General features: G+C 39.2%; 1 protein-coding gene across 1 annotated transcript in view; it reads right to left on the bottom strand.

Annotated features, from left to right (window-relative positions):
• Gap43 (growth associated protein 43) overlaps positions 1-21,989 on the bottom strand; it is a 95,510-nt gene that overhangs the window by 32,666 nt on the left and 40,855 nt on the right. Inside the window, exon 2 of the mRNA XM_028872103.1 lies at positions 13,537-14,107. Coding sequence (XP_028727936.1) covers positions 13,537-14,107 — 571 coding nt within the window. The remainder of the gene's footprint in view (positions 1-13,536; positions 14,108-21,989) is intronic.

Raw genomic sequence — 21,989 nt, 5'->3', positions numbered from 1 at the left:
TAGAAGGTAGGGATCAAACAATATGGCCATTTTTCCTCTGGTCACATGGACAGATAGCAGCAAAGGATCTCCTTAAATTTGCGATTTTTCAACAAGCAATTCAGAGCTGAAAAGTGATCCTCTTGGGCAGAAGGGACAGAGACATAGGCAAGGAGCTTTCAGTGTTCTCCAAATAACTCCATTTCCCCTACAATCTTCAACCACAGTAGTGCTATTTGGTGCCCATGTTAGCAAATTGGAAAAAAAAAAATCTGCTCTTACAGCTATTCACTAATCTCATCCCTCCCTCTCCGAATATGTTATTTCTCAATGTTTTTTCTAGCACTGAAATTAGTGTGAGGAAAAGAAAGCAGTGAGTGTTGAGGTCAGAAAAGTGAGCAATAGTTACAGTTCCATGTGGACCCGGGATTTGTCTCTAAAAAAAAAAATAAAAAATAAAAAGCCTTATAATTCGTTAAAAATTAACTTTAAAAAACTGGACATGCATTCATCTGGAGGAGGCAGGGGACAGCATGCACATGCCACTGTGTGCATCTGGAGGTTCAGAGGACAGCTTGCAGGAGTTGGTTCTCTCCTTCCACCATGTGGGCCCTAGGACTTGCAGACAAATGCCACTACCACCTGAGCCTTTGCACCACCCTCAGCCCACACTTCAGAGGACCACACATTTACCCACTAGGGAGCAATCGATTTTCGAGTTAATATCAGGTGCAGTTCTCAGCATTGCCTTTATCCTTACCCATTTTAAGAAGTTCACCACGCTCAGCTGATGCCTGAAAATGTTACGGCAAGTTCCCATGATGTCACAGGCTCATATACGTAAGTATATGGGTTCATAAGTGGATCTGTATGTGCTCCAACACTGAAACGCTAAGACTTGATAATTTCTGTTGTAGTGCTTCAGAGTTACCCAAAGTAAAATTAATCAGCTCGTTAAAACACACCGATTTGAGCCTATGCTGGAGCTCTCTGACGCCTCTTCCCAATGTGTATGCAGTGATAACACACTGGGAGCCTGAAATAGGCTGCAATAGGTGTATTTAGACAACGGAACTAAGCAAATTCTAAAATGTTGAGTTTTGTGCTTTGGGAAGCCAGCTTGTCAGCATGTAATTAGAGGTATGGATAATATCACCGTGAATACTTTGACTTCCTTGGGTTTCTCTGTTTGTGTGATATATGAGTGTTCATGTTCATGCACATGTGTGTGTATGTGAATGTAGAGGCCAGATGTCAATCTTCCTATGTTGCTTGTCATCTTATGTTTTGAGACAAGGTCTCTCGTTGAGCTCACCACTTGACAAGACTGCCTGGACAAGTGAGCTCCAGGGATCCTCCCGTATCCACCTTACCAGTACTAGAGTGATAGGCACAAGCCACTGCCTGGTTTTCCACTCTGTTCTAAGAATCTGAACTCAGGTCCTCATGCTTTCTTGGCAAGCACTTTACTGACAGAGACATTTCCAAAGCTCTTTTCTGCTAATTTTTTCCTTACTTTCCTTCATTTTCTCTTACCTCCTTCCCTTTTATTTTCGTGTGTGTATGTGTGTGTGGTGTGTGTGTGTGTGTGTGTGTGTGTGTATGTATGTATGTATGTATGTATGTGCTCATAATGTATCCATGACCAAATGACTAAACATGCCTACAATGAATACAGACAGAGAATACAGAAAAAAATATTATCCTCGTATACCTCAAAACTTCATAATAGCCCATTCCAACTCATAATTCAAGTGAATTCTTTGGAAAAGACTCTTGTAGCGAGAGGCATGTAACCCAAGTTCCAGCTTAATCTTGGCCATAAGAAACATTCTTTTCCCCCTTTGTTAAATGGTATTCTGACACAAAAAATAAAACCGGTTTTAGCTTGGTTTTAAGAAAATCTAGATCTCTCCTCAGTTTTTCAAGTGATCTGTATCCTAACAATTGCAATGACCTCAAAGCCAGACCACCATCAATGTACTATAGAAAGCAGTGTATCACTGACTGTCCATCTGCTTCCCCACTGGTATGACTGAGCCTTTCCAGAGCTCTGGGTTTCTTTTCTAAAGCTTCTTTAATTAACGTATCAGCACTAGAGGGGCAGGAAGATGAGAAATAAAACTCTTTCATTACTGCTTTTCCTCAGAGAAGGCTGTAGTCCTACCAATAGGAGGATGATGCAATCAAACTGTGTAAACTCCGGGCTGCTCAGCCCTCTAAATTGGAATAGACTTTTTGTCTGTTGTTTGTTTTGCTGACTGCATACAAGTTGTGACAATTTGCGTTTCATGTATGTGGAAGAACTTATTTGATCTTCCACTCTCTTTTGTTTTGTTGTCTGAAGGTGTGCGCACAGGCTGTGCACAAATTCCGTCTGTAGGGCTGTGGGAAAGGAGACCAGACAGCAGGAGAGGGAAACCCTGTTTTCACCTTTCTGTCCCAACACTCCTGGTTTGAGAAGGCATAAACCATTCATCCCACGGTGGGGCAGCAGAAGGAAGGGTCAGTAGACTCTCACATACCTTGCAAAGATTACTGAGATGTGTCAGAAGAGGGAACTGAGCCAAGAAACCTGGCAGGTTATTTCTTCTCTGGGTGTGCCTGTCACACACTGGCAAGAGTCACCCACAGGTCACTCATGGGGCTGGCATGAAATTAATCACCTGCTTCAAAACGGAGCAGCTCTGCTTTTCCTCCAGTTCTCAATATGTTTCTAAACATAATGCAAAGTGCCTCCCTCGGTCTAGGAAGCCCTAAATGGTTTAAATTCTGGCCACTACAGAGAGGACCTTATGGCTCCAAATAACAGCAACACTTTGCAGGGAGTGCTTGGATTCGGATTCCAAATTAGTGGAGAGATTCATGGCACTGTAGATACTTTGAATAAATGATAGTCAATAACCATTTGTTATTTAGAATGTGCCTACGAAACAGGAACCCATCATAACATGGCCATCACCAAAATCTTTCACTAATGATCTTGTGATCGTCTGCCCGATGTTTTTGCTTTATGAAAAGATAAACTCACACTCAGGGAATCAAAGAAATGGCCAAGTTTGGAAGTTACAAACCAGTCTCCTGGAGCAGCTTAGGACTTCCCCCACTATATACTGTTATTCACTCATTCTGACTAATTCACCAAATCTGCATTGTCTGCCTGTTCCAACAAACCACTAGTAAAGATGCAGAATCCACCATCAGCTTTCCCATCGAGGGTTAATTTTAACTGCCCACTGCTGAATTAGGGCTTGAATTTAAATATTTGCAGTTTTTCAAATAATTTGAATGAAAAGTAGAGCTTCTCAGGTGTGGGTTTTTGCTTTTGTTTTTTTAATGAACTCTATTCCTTTTTATTAGATACCTATTGTTCTTTGAGACAGATGAGGCAACTTATATCAAGACCTCCAAGGAAGTTTCCTCTAATTAGCCTAAGCCAAATTTTCATTTTCAGATTCTATGTATTTTGTAAATAGAGCCACAGAGATGACTTCGTGGTTGAAAGCACATATTGCTTTTGCAGAGAATCCAAGTTCAATTCCCAGCACACACATTGGTCAACTGACAACCGCCACTAACTCAAGCCCCAGGAGACCCTCCAGCTTCTAGGCACCCACACAGAAATATAACTAAATGAATATTTGTAATTCAGAAATTGCATAGTCTTAGTTTTGGGTTGCATTTCCATCGTAGATTCAAGCGGACAAAAGAAGAAAAAAAATTACCATTACTCTCAAAGAAACGGAAAACTGGTCCAGGAACTATTGCCATTCCTTACGGGATAAAGAGCGAAGAAAGAGTGTGATGTACTCATTGTTCTTCCAGATTTTCTGACAGCCTAAATTCTTTCTTTTCCTAAGCAGGCCTTTCCTTAGATTTTGAGTGTGTGTGTGTGTGTGTGTGTGTGTGTGTGTGTGTGTGTGTGTGTGTGTGTGTGTGTGTGTGTGCTTGTGTCTTGGCAGAAGGATATACCACAGACATGAGAACTTAAGCATATTTAAATTATATTCTTCACTTGTTCATACCACACATCAAAAATAACAGTGTTTGCTGACTATAAAAATGTTCATCTCCAGTTTTACTGAAACACATACTCATCATGTATCAATATGGGGTGATTTTTAGGGGGATGCCATTTGGTTTCTCTTCCTAATTAAAAATTTTGTACTGGGTTAGGAAAGGCTAGTTTTCAGAAATGATTTCACTGTTCATGTACCACCTATGTGGAGCCCTTACAGCAAGCATAATTTATAAAAAAAAAAAAAAAGGGCAAATGGCCTTCTTTGTGTATGTTTTTCTACCTGAATATAAGTATTTGAGTTTTCCTCCCAAATAGGATGGGATGAGATGGACAAACCAAAATATTTCCTCTTTCACAGCCTCTTAATTTGTGGCATGAAAACTGAAAACAGGTTTGAGAATTGTTGAGCAATCACATATATTATATATTACCTATGCTATCTTTTCCACAGATGTTTAATATTGCCTAAATGCAAATGCTGAAGACTATCAGCCAATTTCACCAATGATTAAATAGCCTATTGCAGAGAATATAGTTTTTTTAAGGAATTAGAAGGAAATTATATATTTTTCCATATAATATGACTTATCTGCTTGCAAATCTTTCCAAAGCTCATTAGATATTTGATGATGTGAAAGGATGTGTCCTTTCTCTATTTAAGAGAGAATCCAACTCTCCAAGTTATCTCAAATGCTTAACATTTTACTGACTGTGTTACTTGTGTCTTCACTGTGGCCAAAACACCCAACAGAAACAACTTTGGCTTTTTGGCCCACAATTTCCAATGGTCATAGTCATTGGTTATATATCGTGATAGTAGGAGTGTGTAGCAGAGGGGTTGCTTCATGGTAGACAGAAAGCAGAAAGAATGGAATGCCAGCACCGGGATGGCTTTTCCAGCTTATCCCTTTTCTTCCTCCCAGGCCCCACTAATAGGATGGTTTCTTCCTCCCAGCAGCTGATCCATTCTTGAGTCACCCTCAGAGATATACCTAAGTGTATACCTCACCAATCTACTAGTGATTATAAATCCAATCAAACTGACAATAAAAACCATTATAACTACTTAATGAAATAAAGTGGATATAACGTTACATAAATAATGAATTAAGTCTAGGAGGAAAAGGAACTATTGACAACAAAATATGGTCAACATAATTATAGTTTTCCATCATAGAGTCTGGGTTAGGAGGACTATAAGGTAGGAGTTTAACTTTATTGGGAATCATCATTTCCAAATCTTTATTTCTAATTTCAAGTATAATATAGATTTAAAAGCACCTTCCATTTTTTGCTGTTTGTTGAACCTCAAGTATGACTACAAAATTTCTTAGAACTGGCTTCCTTGATTCTTTCCCTTCTATCCAATGAACTCATCTATCTAATTCTCTCTTTTTTCCTCTCAACTCCTTCCTCCACATATACTGCCTAGTAGATAACAAGAGACAACGGCAAAGTGGCCATGCTTAGGGAAGACAGCATTTGCCACACTTTAAATGTGTCCCTTTGGTCTACCATTTGCTTTTTTGGAAGGCAGAGAAAACGTAGTCAAATACGCTTTACAGATACCAAAACTAAGCTTAAAGTACAAACGGCTAGCCTGAAATATCAGTTAAAGCTGATTAAGAACTCAATCTCATAATCTGAGGTGGTAAGTCATCTATTACACTAAGAACATTGAGAGATTGCTCCAAGTGTAGCCTATAATATGGATCTATTTAGGACATGCTGCTATTCATCACCCTTAAGACAATTTGTAAATATTCTTTTAAAGCAATCCCCAAATAAATATTTGCTTAAAAAGCCAAGATTTGTTTGCTGTGAAATGAATGTCTGGAATTTTGAAATAGGCTAAAGTGAAAATCTTTTTTTATTATCTGAATTAGAATGAGTTTTGATTGCCTGATTTACTCAATTTCTCAACATAGAAAACTCAAATGAGGTCAAGAAGTTAGGCATGCCTTCATGCCTTTTCTACATCTTTATTTTGCTGTAAGCCATCGCGTCTTGAGACATCTTTAAGGACACAGTTATTAGAGCTTGAAGCAGCTCCACTGTTTCCTTCTTTCTTTCCAGTCATGTTTGGCTCTAGGAAGCATTCAGCATGTAATGGAGCTATGGGTGTGAGAGCAGAGTGAAGGCTGAGCAATCAGCTTTCTTCTATATTAGACTGAGCACTCTGCTTTCTCTCCATGGTTAGCTAAATGAACTCTCAGTGTAATACTTACTGCTCACGTTTCTTTTCATAATACTCCCGAGATTGTGGATGTGGATGTGTGCACATGTCAAAATATTTTATGAATGCCTATTTATACCTGAAACTATTCTAGATTATATATTTTATTATATATTCTATTTTCAGTGCTAAGCATAATATAGCAATTCTAAAATTAAGGCACTGATATGCATGCCTTTCTGCTTGTTAGCTTTTTTTTAATTAAATGAGAGCAATAATTTTATATGAACAATGAAAGAAGATATAAAAGGCCTCAAGAATGTATTTTTTGATTCTGAAGTTTACTTCTTCATCTTATTGTTTGTTTACTTCCTTTGGAACTACAGAAATAGAAATCATACTCCAATTTGTGTTTTCTAGAAAGTTCTGTAGCAATCTAGTCCCAGATAGTATAAAGGCATTGGATCCTTTGGAAACATACTTACTGGGGAAAGGGATGGAGTCTAAATGGGTATCTGAAAAGGATCTGATTCAGAGAAGCCAAATTTAGGCTGGGCACATCCTAATTGTAAGTGGCCTGCTGTGGCCAATAAAGACTCGAAATTTTCAATTTGTAATTCTCACTTTTTCCAGGTATGTCTGATGATACCAGCAACAGTTCTATTTTGAACAGTTTTAACTGATCTTTGTAGCTTACCTGGTTCTAACAAGTGGGGCACTTCTGTTGAATATGGACTTTAAGATCAAAATTAGTTTACTATTTCTCATAATTCTGGGGTGATGGAGCTTGATAAGGAATTGATCAGGATTATGAGCATTACTGGATGCCTCCCTATAAGTGTTATCACTAATAATTCCCAACAACACCATGGAGCACTCAAATAAGGGAGATATTGTTATGTTAGCCTAAATATTTGAGTCCTTGGTCATCTTTCTTCTCTTTTTCTTTCAGAATAGCATATGCCTGAGTGTATGTAAGGGTTCAGTGTGTAGGGGCCGGCTTTCTGGTTTGATGCTTGCTAGATGCCTGCTCTTTTTAAAAAAGAAATGGGGGACCAGTAAATCTAGGGGAGAGGGGAAGTGGTAGGAAGAGCTTGGAGGAGTGGAGGGAAGTAGAGACTGTGGTAGGGATGCATTGCATGAGAGAAGAATAAATAAAAAGAAAAACAGTAAGAAAATATTTGAGAGCCGGGCGGTGGTGGCGCACGCCTTTAATCCCAGCACTCAGGAGGCAGAGCCAGGCGGATCTCTGTGAGTTAGAGGTCAGCCTGGGCTACCAAGTGAGTTCCAGGAAAGGCACAAAGCTACACAGAGAAACCCCGTGTCTCAAAAAACAACAAAAAAAATGTTTAAAAAAAAAAAAAGAAAAGAAAATATTTGAGAACCTCACTTAATCTCTGAACTTCACATTTCTCTCACGTAAAGGGGGAAAGGAAATAGCATTGATTTATACCACAGAGTGGTTACAGTGATTCAATGATATACTTACCATGCAGCATTTAACATAGAGACTGGCTCTTAATCAACTGTTTATTAAATGCTGTGTACTGTTGAGACCAGACCTTCCATCGCTTCGTTCCAGAATACTTCCCCCCTGCCTACCTTAGAGGTATGCAGAACAGAACATGCCTCAGAAATGTCCTGGTTGGGACTTCAAAAGAACAATCAGAGTTTAGCACAACTACTAAGATTTAAGAGAGACAGAGAGAGACAGAGACAGAGAGACAGAGAAAGAGGAGAGGAGGAGAGGGGAGGGGAGGGAGGGAGGGGAGGGGAGGGAGAGGAGGGGAGAGGAGAGGAGAGGAGAGGAGAGGAGAGGAGAGGAGAGGAGAGGAGAGGAGAGGAGAGGAGAGGAGATTCACATTTTAGCTTCAAAAACTACACAGCTATGCAAAGATAGATTGAGAGACCTATCAGTGTGACCCTCCTTTGTCAGTCAGTGACTCTGTCTGTGGGCAGAATACCTTTCTACTTCGCCTTCAGACTGTAAAAAATAGAAAAGAAAATATTAACAAATGTGAGTGGATTGTTGTCAAGTGAAGGCAATAAAAATGATTACTCTAGCAATATAAAAGTGTTCCATAAAAGCTTAATAATCAACGGTATTTAAGCTGTGTTCCACTGAGTAAGCTGACAGGGTGCCCATGTTTTATAAACAACATTTATGGACTTTCACAATTCAAAATTTCAGTCTTTATGAGTTGTATATAAATCTGGGAAGTGGTTGAAGCCACATTTCAAATCTAAACCTCTTCTGCGGCACCCTGCCAAGCAATCATGAATACCCAAGGGAAATCCCACTCTTAACACACAACCTGGTGAAACTGGCTTGTCCTTTAGCGAGCTAAAGAGTGGGATGGGACTAAAAAAGAATAGAAGAAAGAATCTCTCTAAATCTGTAACTGTAGGCTGGGTATTTCATTTTCTTACACATAATTATCTTAGAAATTATCAATCTTCATCTGTTTTGTTTGCTCATAATTTAGCTACTGGTAGATGTATGATGCAAAGCTTTTTTTTGGGGGGGGATCTAAGCAAGCCTACAGATGTAGGACATTTTCTTTCTTTTTTTTTTTTTTTAATTTATTTTACAACACCATTCAGTTCAACATAATAGCCACAGATTCCCCTGTTCTCCCCGATGCAAAGCTTTTTAATGGCATAGATTAAATTGCATCTGGGCCACTGAAGCACCGGTTTTTGTTTATTTGTTTGTTTGTTTTTTTTTTACCTAAAGAACATTGTAAATAAAAATATCCCATACCTATTGGCATGATTCAGTTGAGATTATTAATGTGATTATTTTAAATGCCACTCACTGGATTTCATCAAACTTCCCCTAACAAATGAGAATACCCTGATATCAAAGGAGTATATCTTACAAATCTTTGTGAAATGGATTCCTACAACATCAGAAGTTATTCTAAATGGAAGGAAATAAAGAAAGTGAGGATGAGGCCGGGCGGTGGTGGCGCATGCCTTTAATCCCAGCACTTGGGAGGTAGAGGCAGGCGAATCTCTCTGAATTCAAGGCCAGCCTGGGCTACAGAGTGAGTTCCAGGAAAAGCACAAAGCTTCACAGAGAAACCTTGTCTCAAAAAAAAAAAAAAATAGAAAAAAGAAAGTGAGGATGAAATTAAGAGAGGAAAAGAGGAAGGAAAGATAAAAGAGAAGGCAAGAGACACAAAGGCAGTTAGTTAATTTCTCTCTTCAGCAGAGAGTTGCAAATGTAAACTTCCCTGTTTCCCTTACCAGTGTTGATAATCCCACTTTGAAAGATGTAATGACACTACAATAAAGTATAGGACTGATGAGATAACTCACTGGGTAAAATCACCCACCACCAAGCCTGCTGACCTGAATTGATCCCCAGGACCCACATGGTGGGAGGAGAGAACTGGCTCCTTTGACCTCCATGTGTATGTGGCAACCCCCAACACTCACTTAACAAATAAGGGAATATCATTTTTAAATTAAAATAAATAAATGAAGTTTAACTGAATCAATACCCAGAATACTTAGGTGACTCAAAATTATGTTTCCTATTGCATCTGTCACATGCTCTGTGTCAACCACCCAGTCAAATCACTGGTTGATAGTCTCCTACGTGGGTAACATTGCTAATACTATATCAATAGAATTTTTGGAGTTCCCTTTGAGGAAAATCCACCAGCAGTACTGGAGGTAAGGGACACAAGCAAAGAACTCCATCATTGAAAGCCAATGTGCATGCTGACTGCTCAGTAGGAAACTCCAAGGACAGTAAGATTAAAGGAGGCTTGAAGGTTCTCCCTTTCATCAGTGAAGGAGGGAGTGTTCTACAGGTGTTCCAGCATCCTATTTCCTATAACAGAATCGTCTTCCTACAAAGTGGTCAAAGGTACACTGAGTGTTGAGTATGTGCAAACAGAAGAAGGGATATATATAGTTGGGAAACTAAGAAAAACAAGAAAATAAATTATTATCGTTGCAAGTGGTACTCACCAATAACAAAGCTATAAATAGTTAAAGGCATAGGTAAATAATATATTCACAGTTTACAAATAATTTCCATATGTATTAAAGCCGTGATCAGAATTTATTTGAAATTTTTTCTTTTCTTTTCTTTTCTTTTTTCTTTTTCTTTTTCTTTTTTTTTTTCTTTTTTTCTTTTTTTGTTTTTCAAGACAGGGTTTCTCTGTGTAGCTTTGCACCTTTCCTGGGACTCACTTGGTAGCCCAGGCTGGCCTCGAACTCACAGAGATCCACCTGGCTCTGCCTCCTGAGTGCTGGGATTAAAGGCATGCACCACCACCACCACCACCACCACCACCACCACCACCGCCCGGCTTATTTTATTTTCTTAGATTATCCCCTAGGATTTATTTGACCCCTGTCTCTATTGTACATAGCTAGCCTATCTCTTCATGCCTCTTTAAGCAGCCATGGCATCTTAAACAACCCCTTGTAGCTGTCCATTTCCAAATAATATAGTCAGATTGAAAATTACTCTGTTATTTTAACCAGGATTAGAATGAAACTCAATGATGGGGTGGGAGGAGGAAACGTGGCAGAGCCTCTGGGAATTTGGGACTATCACCTTTAGTTTCTGTGATTCCAGGAGATTCACCATGACTGAATAATTTGTGCTTGTCACACTCAACAAGGAGGCTGATAGAATTCAGACCAGAAAAGCTACAAGCTGCATTTCAGAATCTAACTAAGATAAAAGTATCATTCCAAAGCTAAGATGCAATAGACCTAAAGCTATACCACGTCTTTGTGTCTATTCTCCAAACTTCAGAAATCTCAGTTTAAAACATATGACCTGAGGGAACCAAATACATCATCTACTGCCTCCTGGACTACCTCCATGTTAAACTTCATCTACACTCCCAATAACCTTTCAATGTACACTATACAGTCTCCTTAGATCAGATATTTTTTAATCTGGAATTTAAAAAGCTTAAGACAGAGTATGATCTCTATCCACATTCAGTGACTAAACACATTTTAAATTAAATAAATGATTAGAATGTGCAAAGTTATAGGAGGACTCTATAGGTAGGTAAAAATATTAAATATAAATTAAATCTAGTAAATTTCTGGTCTTCTAATATTTAACATTTATTGAATACTAAAACACTATAATCAGTCATTTAGAATGATCAAAGCTTAAAAACAATAAATGGAATTCTTTGCCTATTCTTAAATATATATATTAGATTTTTCATTGATTCAACAAATTCTTTCTATAAAACCAAACCAAATTAGTATATATATAATTACATTGTATCTTTGTGTCTATTCTCCAAACTTTAGAAATTCTAGTTTAAAAATATGATCTAAGGAATGTCAAACATGTCATAGACTTGAAAAGCATGATTGGCTTCCAAGAGTTACAGAATGACACTCTAGATATCTGCAAAGTGATTCCCAGACATCTTATCTGAGGCTTAAACTCTAAGCTGAAAGAAAAGGAATCAAGACAGTTTCGTTGAATAATCTGAAACCAATGCCTTAGTCACATGCCTTGCTTTTACTGGGAAAATAAGTCACTGGTAGAAAGAATCATGATTTATTTGGAGCTGGAATGTGAGAGGATGCTGATAACTATGGTAATTATTATACTCTAGAGATTTAAAGAATGTGGGGGCTAAAATGAAGAAAAAAAAAACAGACCTGAGAAACTACAGAATAATCTTCTGCCATGATTTAGCATCTAGGCAACTGTTCACTGATTTCTTTCTCAATCTGAAGGCCAGATGTTTTAACATTCCTCGATTAGTCTGTAGTCTAGTCTCATGAACTTTCTCAAGATAGTGATCTGTCCCAAATTTAGACCCTTAGTCTGTAGGATAAATAGATAAAGTTCTAAAGGGGCAAGCCAGCCCAGTTAAACTAGTCCGAAGTAACTTTATGTCTAAAGACCTTTGGGTTGAAAGGTACAATGGTTAATCTTCATTGTCAATTTGAGAGTCACCTAGGAGATTAGTAAGGCACACCTCAGTGTGTATCCATGAAAGGGATTTCAGGGAGGGTCAGATTCAGAAGTCTTTGTCTAATCAATAGTTTTTCCACTGATTGATGCAAAATAGACTTTAAACTGATGGTGGAGTTAAAGAAGGTGAGATCTCGTTGAAAATATGCATATGCTTTAGAAGAATATACCTCATCTATCTATCTATCTCTAAAAGATCTATCATATATACACACACACACACACACACACACACACACACACACACACACATCTCTTTCTTCCTAGCTACCACAAGGTACACAACTTTGCTCTGCCATATACTCTTGCAGCCATAATATCCTGCCTTACCCCAGGCCCATTGCAACAGGGCAAGCCCATTATGGACTAAAACATCTGAAGCTGTGCAACAAAATAAGTCTTTCTTACCTTAAATTGTTTTCCTTGTATAATAGTCACAGTGATGAAGGCAACATAAAAGGTATTCTTGGTTACACCAGATTATCGAAAGACTTTGGAGACATCACCATTGTGGATATGCTGGAGTGAGGGACAGGACCAGCTCCCGGGGTGGAAGTCTATTATTACATTTATCCTACTCTTAGGATGTTCTATTCCAACTCTGTGCAGGCTCTTTGGGCTGTCATAATAAAAACACTCCAACTTCCATGCTATAGCTCCAAGCTGAAGAGAATCCAGTACCTTTTCATATTCACAGTCAACTCTCAATTAGTTATGCATATGAGAGTAGTGTGTTTGATAATAAAATGATAATTTATGTATTTGGGTTTTTTTTTCCTTTGTTTTTGGCAACATCAACAGACTTATTTTCCTAATTGTGTCTGACCCCAATTAGTGTCATAGCTAACATTCTCCAGAGCATACACATATAAACACATACTACTCACCAATTGGTGGTGGGTGGAATGCCCAGAAACACTTTGTGTGATAGGGAAAGGAAGGCTGAGATTATATTTTTGTTGCTGGCAATTCACACACTAGATAATCAATAAAGAGTTGGCTGTATTTATAGGAGGCTCTTCCTAAAGCCAAATAATCACATTAGCTAATTCCCACCCATGAAATAAATGTAGTCTCAGTAATTACTTATTAAACTAAGTCTATCAGCATACAGCACATTTTCTTTTAACTGGGATTATCAAGCTTGACTGTTTATATCAATCCAATTAAGATAATTGTCTGAACTCTCCAGTACTGGCTGCCATGTAATTCTTTCTCGGTTTTTGCTTAGGCTTGTAGATTTGGGGGAATTCAGTATAACTTTGGTGATTTCCAGACAGTTGTCTAGACAGTTCCCCCTGGATGGTGCAGGCGGTCTGGCTCCAGGCTTAATATCCCTGGTGCATCCCACCCATGATCCACCCTTGCTACAGTGCTCACCTTTCTCTTCCTCAGCTTGGCTGCTTTCCGCAGTCTCCGTTGGAGGCTGGGCTGCCTTGGTGGCAGCATCCTCTGCAGCAGGGGTGGTGTCAGCAGCATCAGTGGCGGCAGCAGGCACGTCGGCTTGTTTAGGCTCCTCTTTGGCAGGGCCATCTTCTGCCTTGGAGGACGGCGAGTTATCAGTGGTAGCTTTAGCGGCACTTTCTGTCTCAGCTGAGCCGGCCTTCTCATCTGAGGGGGCCGCATCCCCCTCACCTTTCTTCTCCTCAGAAGGTGCATCTCCTGCCTTGCTGGGCTCATCAGCCTTGGGGCTGGTGGCTGGGGCTGCATCAGTAGTAGCAGAGCCATCTCCCTCCTTCTTCTCCACGCCATCAGCCACGGGAGCGTCATCCTTCTTCTCGTTTGCCTCGGCCTCAGCAGCTGGCGCATCACCCTTCTTCTCGCCTTTGAGCTTTTTCCTTGTTATGTGTCCACGGAAGCTAGCCTGAATTTTGGTCGCAGCCTTATGAGCCTTATCTTCCGGTTTGACACCATCTTGTTCAATCTTTTGGTCCTCATCATTCTTTTCGACCTTTGTGGACATAAGAGGGACAAAAAGGAAAGTTCAGAGGGTGTTCTCAAATCTAGACATTGGAGAGCTATTGAGTGATCCACTCTGATTCAAATCAATCCTCAGAGACGCTTCTCCAGCCACTCCTTGGAGATAAGGTTTTGCTGTGTAACCCTGCCTGGCCTGAAGCATGAGAGCTCCTTCCTTCTCAGCTTCCCTATTCAGGGATTACAGAACTGAATTACTAACCAGATATTACTGTCCTCTGACCTCCAAGAATTAGAAGGATGTCCTGGAGAAGCACTATAATTCAAGAACTCAAGAAGCTGAGGTAAGAAGATTACAGCAAATTCAAGGGCAGCCTGAACTACATAATGAATTCCAGGCTAGCCTAGGCTACAATGTGAGACACACACCCTTACTTTAAAGAACAAAAAGTAAACAAACAAGCAAACAAAATTACTGATGTTAGCTCAGATATATATTCTCAAGTCAATGTTATTCTATAGAGCAATTGAAACAAGCCTTGTTTTAGATGTGACTAAAATCACATTTGCCTTAGGTTTTTCTAAAAGGGCGCTCAAAGATATTGAGTTCTCAGGATTTCTGAGGACTAAAACTTAATGATTTAAGAAATATTATGCAACAGCCTATCCATCTCTCTCCCCTAAGCTTACAAGCATGATCAGAACATTAATATACTCAAGGAAAGGAACATGCTAAATATTTCAACAGCAAATTCCATCAGGGATTTATGCAAAATAGAAATGACTTCCAAGACTTTGAACAATTCAGAATGTGATGAATTATGATGCTGGTGACCAACTGTTTAACTATCTCAATGTTATCTCAATAAGCATACCAGGCCTCCAAAATTGGAATAAAGAAAATAGTAATAATCATTGAGTTTTAAAAGGTGAGAAAATTTGTTTTGATTGTTTTAAAAAAAAATGGTCCAAATTCACTAAGTCCCAAACATAGCCCCAATGTAATTTAAACCTAAAATTAGTGTTTATTATCATAAATAAAGCGTTCTAGTAGTACAGACATGAAATACCTTTTGGCAATAACATTTATGGTCTTACATGTGCAACAAATGACCTTTTTCTATTTGGAAATTCAATCAGAAGGTAGGAACAAAAGGTATAGTCATGGAAAGAAATGAATAGGCAAGGACACAAAATTCTGCATCATATTGATACTCACCATGGTGCCCTGGCTGGCTATTAATAGTCTCTAATTTTTTCCTTTACCTTTTCTTCATATGTATATAATTTATATACATATATATCTTCATATATATTTACATATTTTTATTTTGACAGTTTCATTCACTTATATAATGAATTTTACCTATTTTCACACACCCTCTACTGTTTATCTATCTATCTATCTATCTATCTATCTATCTATCTATCATCTGCTCCCTCTTTCTCTTGCCAAAACACTTCTTCCCAAGAAGCCATACTGCTGATTTCATATCCTCCTTTTTATATGTGATCCACTGAGTTTAAAGTTGCTTGCGTGAACATGGGTGAGAAATTACTTGCTGGAGCATAGGCAACCTATCAGAGCTATACCACTGAAGAAAATGACACCCACACCCTCTCCCAGCAACTGTTAACAGCGCACAGACCAGAGGAAGGAGTAGTTTCATAGGCACTCCTCACTGGAAATGAAATGTTGAGGAACCCAATCATGCGCAGATCCTGTGTCGAAATGAGTTCATGAATACAATGGCTAAGCTTTGAGCATCTCGCTTTTGCTCACGTTTGTGAATCCTGTTCTAGGGGCTGTGAGTTATTTCAGTAAGCAGTATAGCAACTTGTTCTAAAAAAAATTAATAAAAGAGTTTATTGTGTACTGTGTCCCATGCTTGATCCTAATCTGCCCTTGGCTTTGACTTTGCCCTTTGCTTTAGTTTAAGAAGTAAGCCACAGCAGTCAACACACAGTATGCTTTTCCACCTGTCACACCAGCCCAAACCCAGTGACCCAGATCCAGCTAATCATGATGTGGTCCTGTTTGATATTCTTTGGACCAATGTACGGACCTGTCATTGCTTAGGTCCATCATCATCTTAGTGGATACACAAAGGTATCTTTTAAAATAAGATACATGTGAGTCGAAAATCAAGATCGACAATATTTTCCATAAAATTCAAGGCAAGCTCTTCCTTTCCCTCGGCTAATCACACATATGATTCTGTGCAGAAGGAAAGAGAAGTAACAGTGCTTTGACAAGGCCCATCCTCCTCTTTCCTGCCTCCTCCCAGAGCCACGCTGCAACTGCTTCTCTATTGGAGGCATCACCTCCTTCCTGCCATCCTGCTGCTCTTGAAGGCTCCTACTGGGACACACACAGCACAATCTGGGGCAGCAGAGCATCTGTCCCTGCCAGGAGCCCTCTGCTCAGAGATGAAATCATAACCCTGTAAAATTAACAGTTGTGAATGGAGCACAGAGTAAAGCCAAGATGTTATTTGTTGTACTCAATTGTGGATTTTCTGAATGAGGCACTAGCTTATATGATAGGACATCTGCATGGAGGCACTGATGCCAAGTGGTTCTTCAATATAAATACTACTCTTTCTGTGGATAAACAAACCAGTTATTTCATATTAGGCCAACATGCCGAACAGGCCCTCCAGTGACTCAAGAAAGCTACCATGCCCCATTAAAACACACAAATATTTCAAAAATGAAAAACAGGAGGAAGTGAGTAAGCCAAAATTAAGGATACATAAAAAAACATCATGGAAGCCCAATGCTTTGTAACCTAATCAAAAACGTACAATTTTTAAAAATGGTGTTTGAACTCCTATATGGGTGGACAATGCTTCCCCTATAAAACATGAGTTATTCAAATGAAAATCTCAGTGCCAGAAGTGAGATATTTCACTATACGCTATTAATCGGAAAGCCTCAGAAAAGCCCACCCCTCCCATATCCCAATCCCCCCAAATCACAGGCCATTTCTATTGCTTTTGGTTTCCAAGCAGAATTAAGGACACTTGACTCCCGAGGACCCAGAGATCAATCCAGAAAACAAGTACTCAGAAAAATCAGCTTGCCTCATCCACAGCACGAGTCAGTGGTCCAGCCTATGTTTGGACTAAGTTCCTTTACCAAGTGTACTCATCCTCAAGTTCAAATTTATTGCATTACGAACCTAGGATTGCTTGAAGTTTCTTGTAGCCAACACTCCGTGAAACACTGTCTTAACACTGACATTATGTACAACAGAGTATCTATGCTAAGCACACACACACACACACACACACACACACACACACACACACACACACACCAGCAAGGAGATGGATGCAAGGTTTCATAAGTGCCTAAGGTTCAGAACTAAAAATAACATGCATTTTTCTGGGATACCTCAGTGCAGTTAAGGTTTTACAATTATCACAAGAACACTCAATCTTCCAAACAAAGCGCAGCTTTGGTATGCTCTATACTTCTGTCAACTACAAATATTATTTTAACTTTTCATTTTTTTCCTCTGAGATATGACTGATTTTTAAATACTTTAACAGCCATTATTGTGTGGCAATTCTTCTTTCTAACTGTGATTATTCCATTCTGGAATAATGCCTGTTTATTCTGTGCTATTAGACATTATATGTTAGAAGTATGGCATGTAACTTGTTTTTTGTTTGTTTGCTTGTGTGTTTGTTTGTTTTAATAGGCACTCTCCGTTGAGAAATTGTATTAGGTCTCAGGTGAGACTTCGGACTTTTAAAGGGTATTGGAATTATTAAAGACTGTGGAGATTTTAAAGTTCAACTGGATGTATTTTTGCACTATAAGATGATTACTTGTCTAAGGGAACAAGGATAGAGGATATGGCTTAGAGGTGTACCTGAGAATCAAATTGACAAAGGGTGGAGTTGTGATGGGTTAGTGTTAATTGTCAACTTAACAGCATCTGGAATCTAAGATACCAGCCTCCAAGAACCCCTCTGAGTGATTGTTTAGCCATTGAGCATGCCTGTGAGGGATTATGTTTATGAAGATAAAGAGGTAGGAGATCTAACCTACAAGTGGCTGGACCATTCCTTTGGTTCAGGTCCTTGCCTATTTGAATATAAAGGATAAAATGAGCTAAACAAATACCTTTATCTCTCTCCCCCCTATTTGTGGGGAATACCACAACCAGCTGCTTCAAGCTCCTGTAGCTTAACTTCCCTACCGTGATAGATTGTACCTTTGCACTGTAAGTGGAAATAAACCCCTTCTAACTTAAGTTGCTTTTGTGAGGGTGTTTTATCAGAGCAAAAGAAAAAAATAAAAGAAGTTGAGAACGTCTTTAGTAAACTAAAATATGACTGATTTGATTGAGCAAGTCATTTTTAAGAAACATAAGCAAAGGGCAAAAGATGTGCTAAACAATGTTTCCTCTAACACAAAGTTTTTGTGCATATGAAAAAAAATCTGATTTGGCCTATAAAATAACTGGAGTAAAATATTAATACACACATATGAAATTTAGCAAACACCTACCTATGATACATTCTATTCTTATTAATAATTTATTTTAATGAAGTTTTATTCTACTTGTGGTCATAATTGATACTTTATCAAAATACCTTAGGAAAACTATGCAAGTATCAAACCAATTTACACTAGTGCCTCTACATTTGCTTTAAATGTAGTTAAGAATCCATAATTATATTGAAATGCCCCCTTCTAGATGAGAAAGAGGGATGGATGAGCCTCCTCTACTTTCTTAGATGAAATGTCTTCGAATTTTTCTGGGCAGATGTAGAGGAGAATAGTCACAGATGGAGCATACAAGGTTCCTTCCACACTATGCTTTCTTGGTTTGAAGATTTTTCCAAGGTGAAAAGGAAAGAGAATGTAGGTTGAAGCAATGAAACCTTTAAGCCTTTTCCAGCAACTGTCATAACTTGATTCAGCTCTGACTCAGGGTCTAGTAAAAATCCTTTCTTAGTTACAGGCCAAGTGAGATACTTTCATGACTGAATAATTTCCCAAGAGAATGTGTGAACAAAGAGGGATTCTGGAAATCCTAGCAGAGTAGTGGTGAAAGAACTTATTTTTTTTCCTTAAGGAAGGGAGCAGCATATTGCTGCTGTTGCAGAATCAATAAGAAAAAAAAAATGACCTTGAGTTGTCAGAATAGGAACCAAATAAGGGAGATTCTATATAACACTACTGTTAAATTCTCAAATAATAGCTAGTGATTAAAAAATAGGTCTATGATATATTTCATATATTATTTAGCATGTACTTTTCACCTATTTCCTTAATAATATTAAGTAGCATGTTTTAAATGGTTTAAACACCACTAAATAAATAGTTATGCTTTCTAACAGAGAAGCTCAGCATATGAGAAAGAACTTGCTTATATTTGCTTCTGGATTCCAAGTTTTTAAACTGATGCAGGAATCAGTACATGGCAGGTGATGGATTAATATTTGTTTAATATTGATGAACTAAAAATTCCAACATCTTATGCTAGAGAGGTGATGGCTTAGCCTCAGTAAGTAAAGGCATTCGGTACAGAGACCAACGTCCTGAGCTTGATTCCCAGGAACCCACAGGGTAGAAGGTGAGAACTGACTCCCCAAAGTTGTCCTTTGACCTCCATGTGCGCCTATGCACACCAGCGGTCCCCCCCACACAAACATTTAACATTCCAAATGCCATTTCAAAAATAGGATAGACAAAGATGTCAGGGTTTCCTTTTGCCAACTTTGTGAAAAGCCTTCTCTTCCCGGTGATGAAGTTCAGGAGCATCTATCTCTCAGCATAGAGATGAGAGAGGGGAGTTCAACAAAGAGAAGCTACAAGACTACCGGTGTGCCATTCCTGATGCGAGCACAAGAAGCCAGTGCTTAGAGTTAGCCAAGCCATGGGCAACTCATATCATCTATGGGTTAGCAAGTCTTAGCAATAAAATAATGTTTCCAATATCTACCTCTTCTACATCAGTGAAGTTTCTGAAGATATTTGAAGATTATAACAGAATATCTCTCTCCCTCTATTGATACCTAGTCCATGTATTTCTCAAGGCCTCAAGTGGGATGATGCTCTCCCCCTTTAAACTGGAGTTGGGAAGAATCTAGGCTTAAGAAAAGGCATATATTTATGCTAGCCATTTAATTGGGCACACGCTAGACAGAAATTGACTAAACTCTTATGGTTATGGCAGACATGGGAATAGGTTGCCTGACAGAATCAAGGATCAAAGCCACTGACAGGCACATTTAGGCTCTGCCCTCTCAGAGGTCACTATTTCTTTGGAGATCAGTGAGGTGGACGAGAGAGAAACTCCCTATCAGGCCACTCAAAAAGCTAACAGACCAACCATAGAGAGTCTATGAGGCTTCTACTTGCTCCTTAGTTGGTGGCACTACCTGGGGAGGGTTAGGTGTGGAGCCTTCCTGGAGGAAGGACATCATCAAAAGGTTAGAGTCTCATGGCGTTTATGGTTTGCTTCTTGTTTTATGCTTCCTGGTGAAAGTGTGGTCTCTCAGCTTCTAGTTCCCACTGCCGTGCCTGCTACCTATTGCCATGTTTCCCCATCAAGATAGATTCTGATCCATCTGGAGCCATAGTTAAAGTAAACTCTTTCTTCGGTGGGTTGCTTTGGCCATGGTATTTTCATCACAGCAACAGAAAAGTAACTAATATAGTTGGTGACAACTAGGGTGTAAAGAAGAAGAGTAGTCATATGTAGGGAAAAGATAGATGAGTAGCTCAGCCATACCCCTGGACCACCACCATGGGTGAATCCTTCCCAGGGAAAAGTCCCAAGAATGAACAACATTCAAGTCTTCTGGAGAAGATGGTCACATCTGTCCAGCAAGAAGGAAGCCCCTGGTTTTTAGAACTTAACATCAAACAAACATCTTCCCTGACAGACACTGAAGCTATCCCTTTAATTAAACATTCAAGAACACAAGATACGATGAAATGGGCATTTATTTATTCTACTATATTCTTCTACACAAAATAGTAACAACTAATTGATCTATACTTCCTTTCCTTCTCAACTGGCATGTGCCTTCATTCTACTATTAAGTAAACTTTTTCAACCATAAACCCTCTGAGAACAGAACCTTCTCAGCTTTGTACACCTTCAGCATCACAGCAGTTCAAAGGGTGTCAGCACATCACTGCTCCTTAGAAAATACTTACTGGTGGTTTTTAAGTGACACATACCCCTTTGTGTTGCTGAACACAGACTGTACAAACTTTCAGCACTCAGTCAGCTGCCTGGGTATCCTGGAGATGCTCATCAAGTCACTCTCCAGCGGTCCTTTTCCTCTATCCTTTTTCGTGTGTAATGAGAGAACAGTATATACATGAAATATTTCAATTCAGTCTTCATCATGACTGTGTGAGGAGCACATGATGCTGCCTGAATCAGAACCCCAACATTTAGAAAATGGAAGAAAGCTGGGTGGCCCAGATTCTATACGACACAGCCCATTCTTGGTCTCATTTGGTCCAGTGCTTTTTTTAAATACAGAAAGTCAACATTTCCTGATTATTTAGAGCATGGGCTATGAGTTACAAATGTAGGTCTGAAATCCAGTCCTACTGAAGACTTAACTGCTCAGCACCTTGGGCAGGTCAGTCTCAGGTTCCTTACCTGTGGGATGAAAGGGTGATAGGACTGTCCCATTGTGCTGTGATAACTGAATGAGTTCATGTATGGACACCATTTAACATAGTTCCTGACACATTGTATAGTCTCAGAATGGATAAATGATAAGTTTCCTCTCATAATCACTTTCATTTGCCAGGCACGGTAGCATATGCCCTTCAGAGGCAGGGAAATCAGGAGTTCTAGGCCAACCTCAGCCTTACATTGAGTTGAAGGTCATCCTGGGCTACATGACCCCTACCTCAAAAACACAAAC

The sequence above is a fragment of the Peromyscus leucopus genome, chromosome 12, assembly GCF_004664715.2.
Source record: "Peromyscus leucopus breed LL Stock chromosome 12, UCI_PerLeu_2.1, whole genome shotgun sequence".
NCBI lineage: Eukaryota > Metazoa > Chordata > Mammalia > Rodentia > Cricetidae > Peromyscus > Peromyscus leucopus.
The sequence above is the reverse complement of the archived record's forward strand: the minus strand, read 5'-3'. Positions and strand labels throughout refer to the sequence as shown.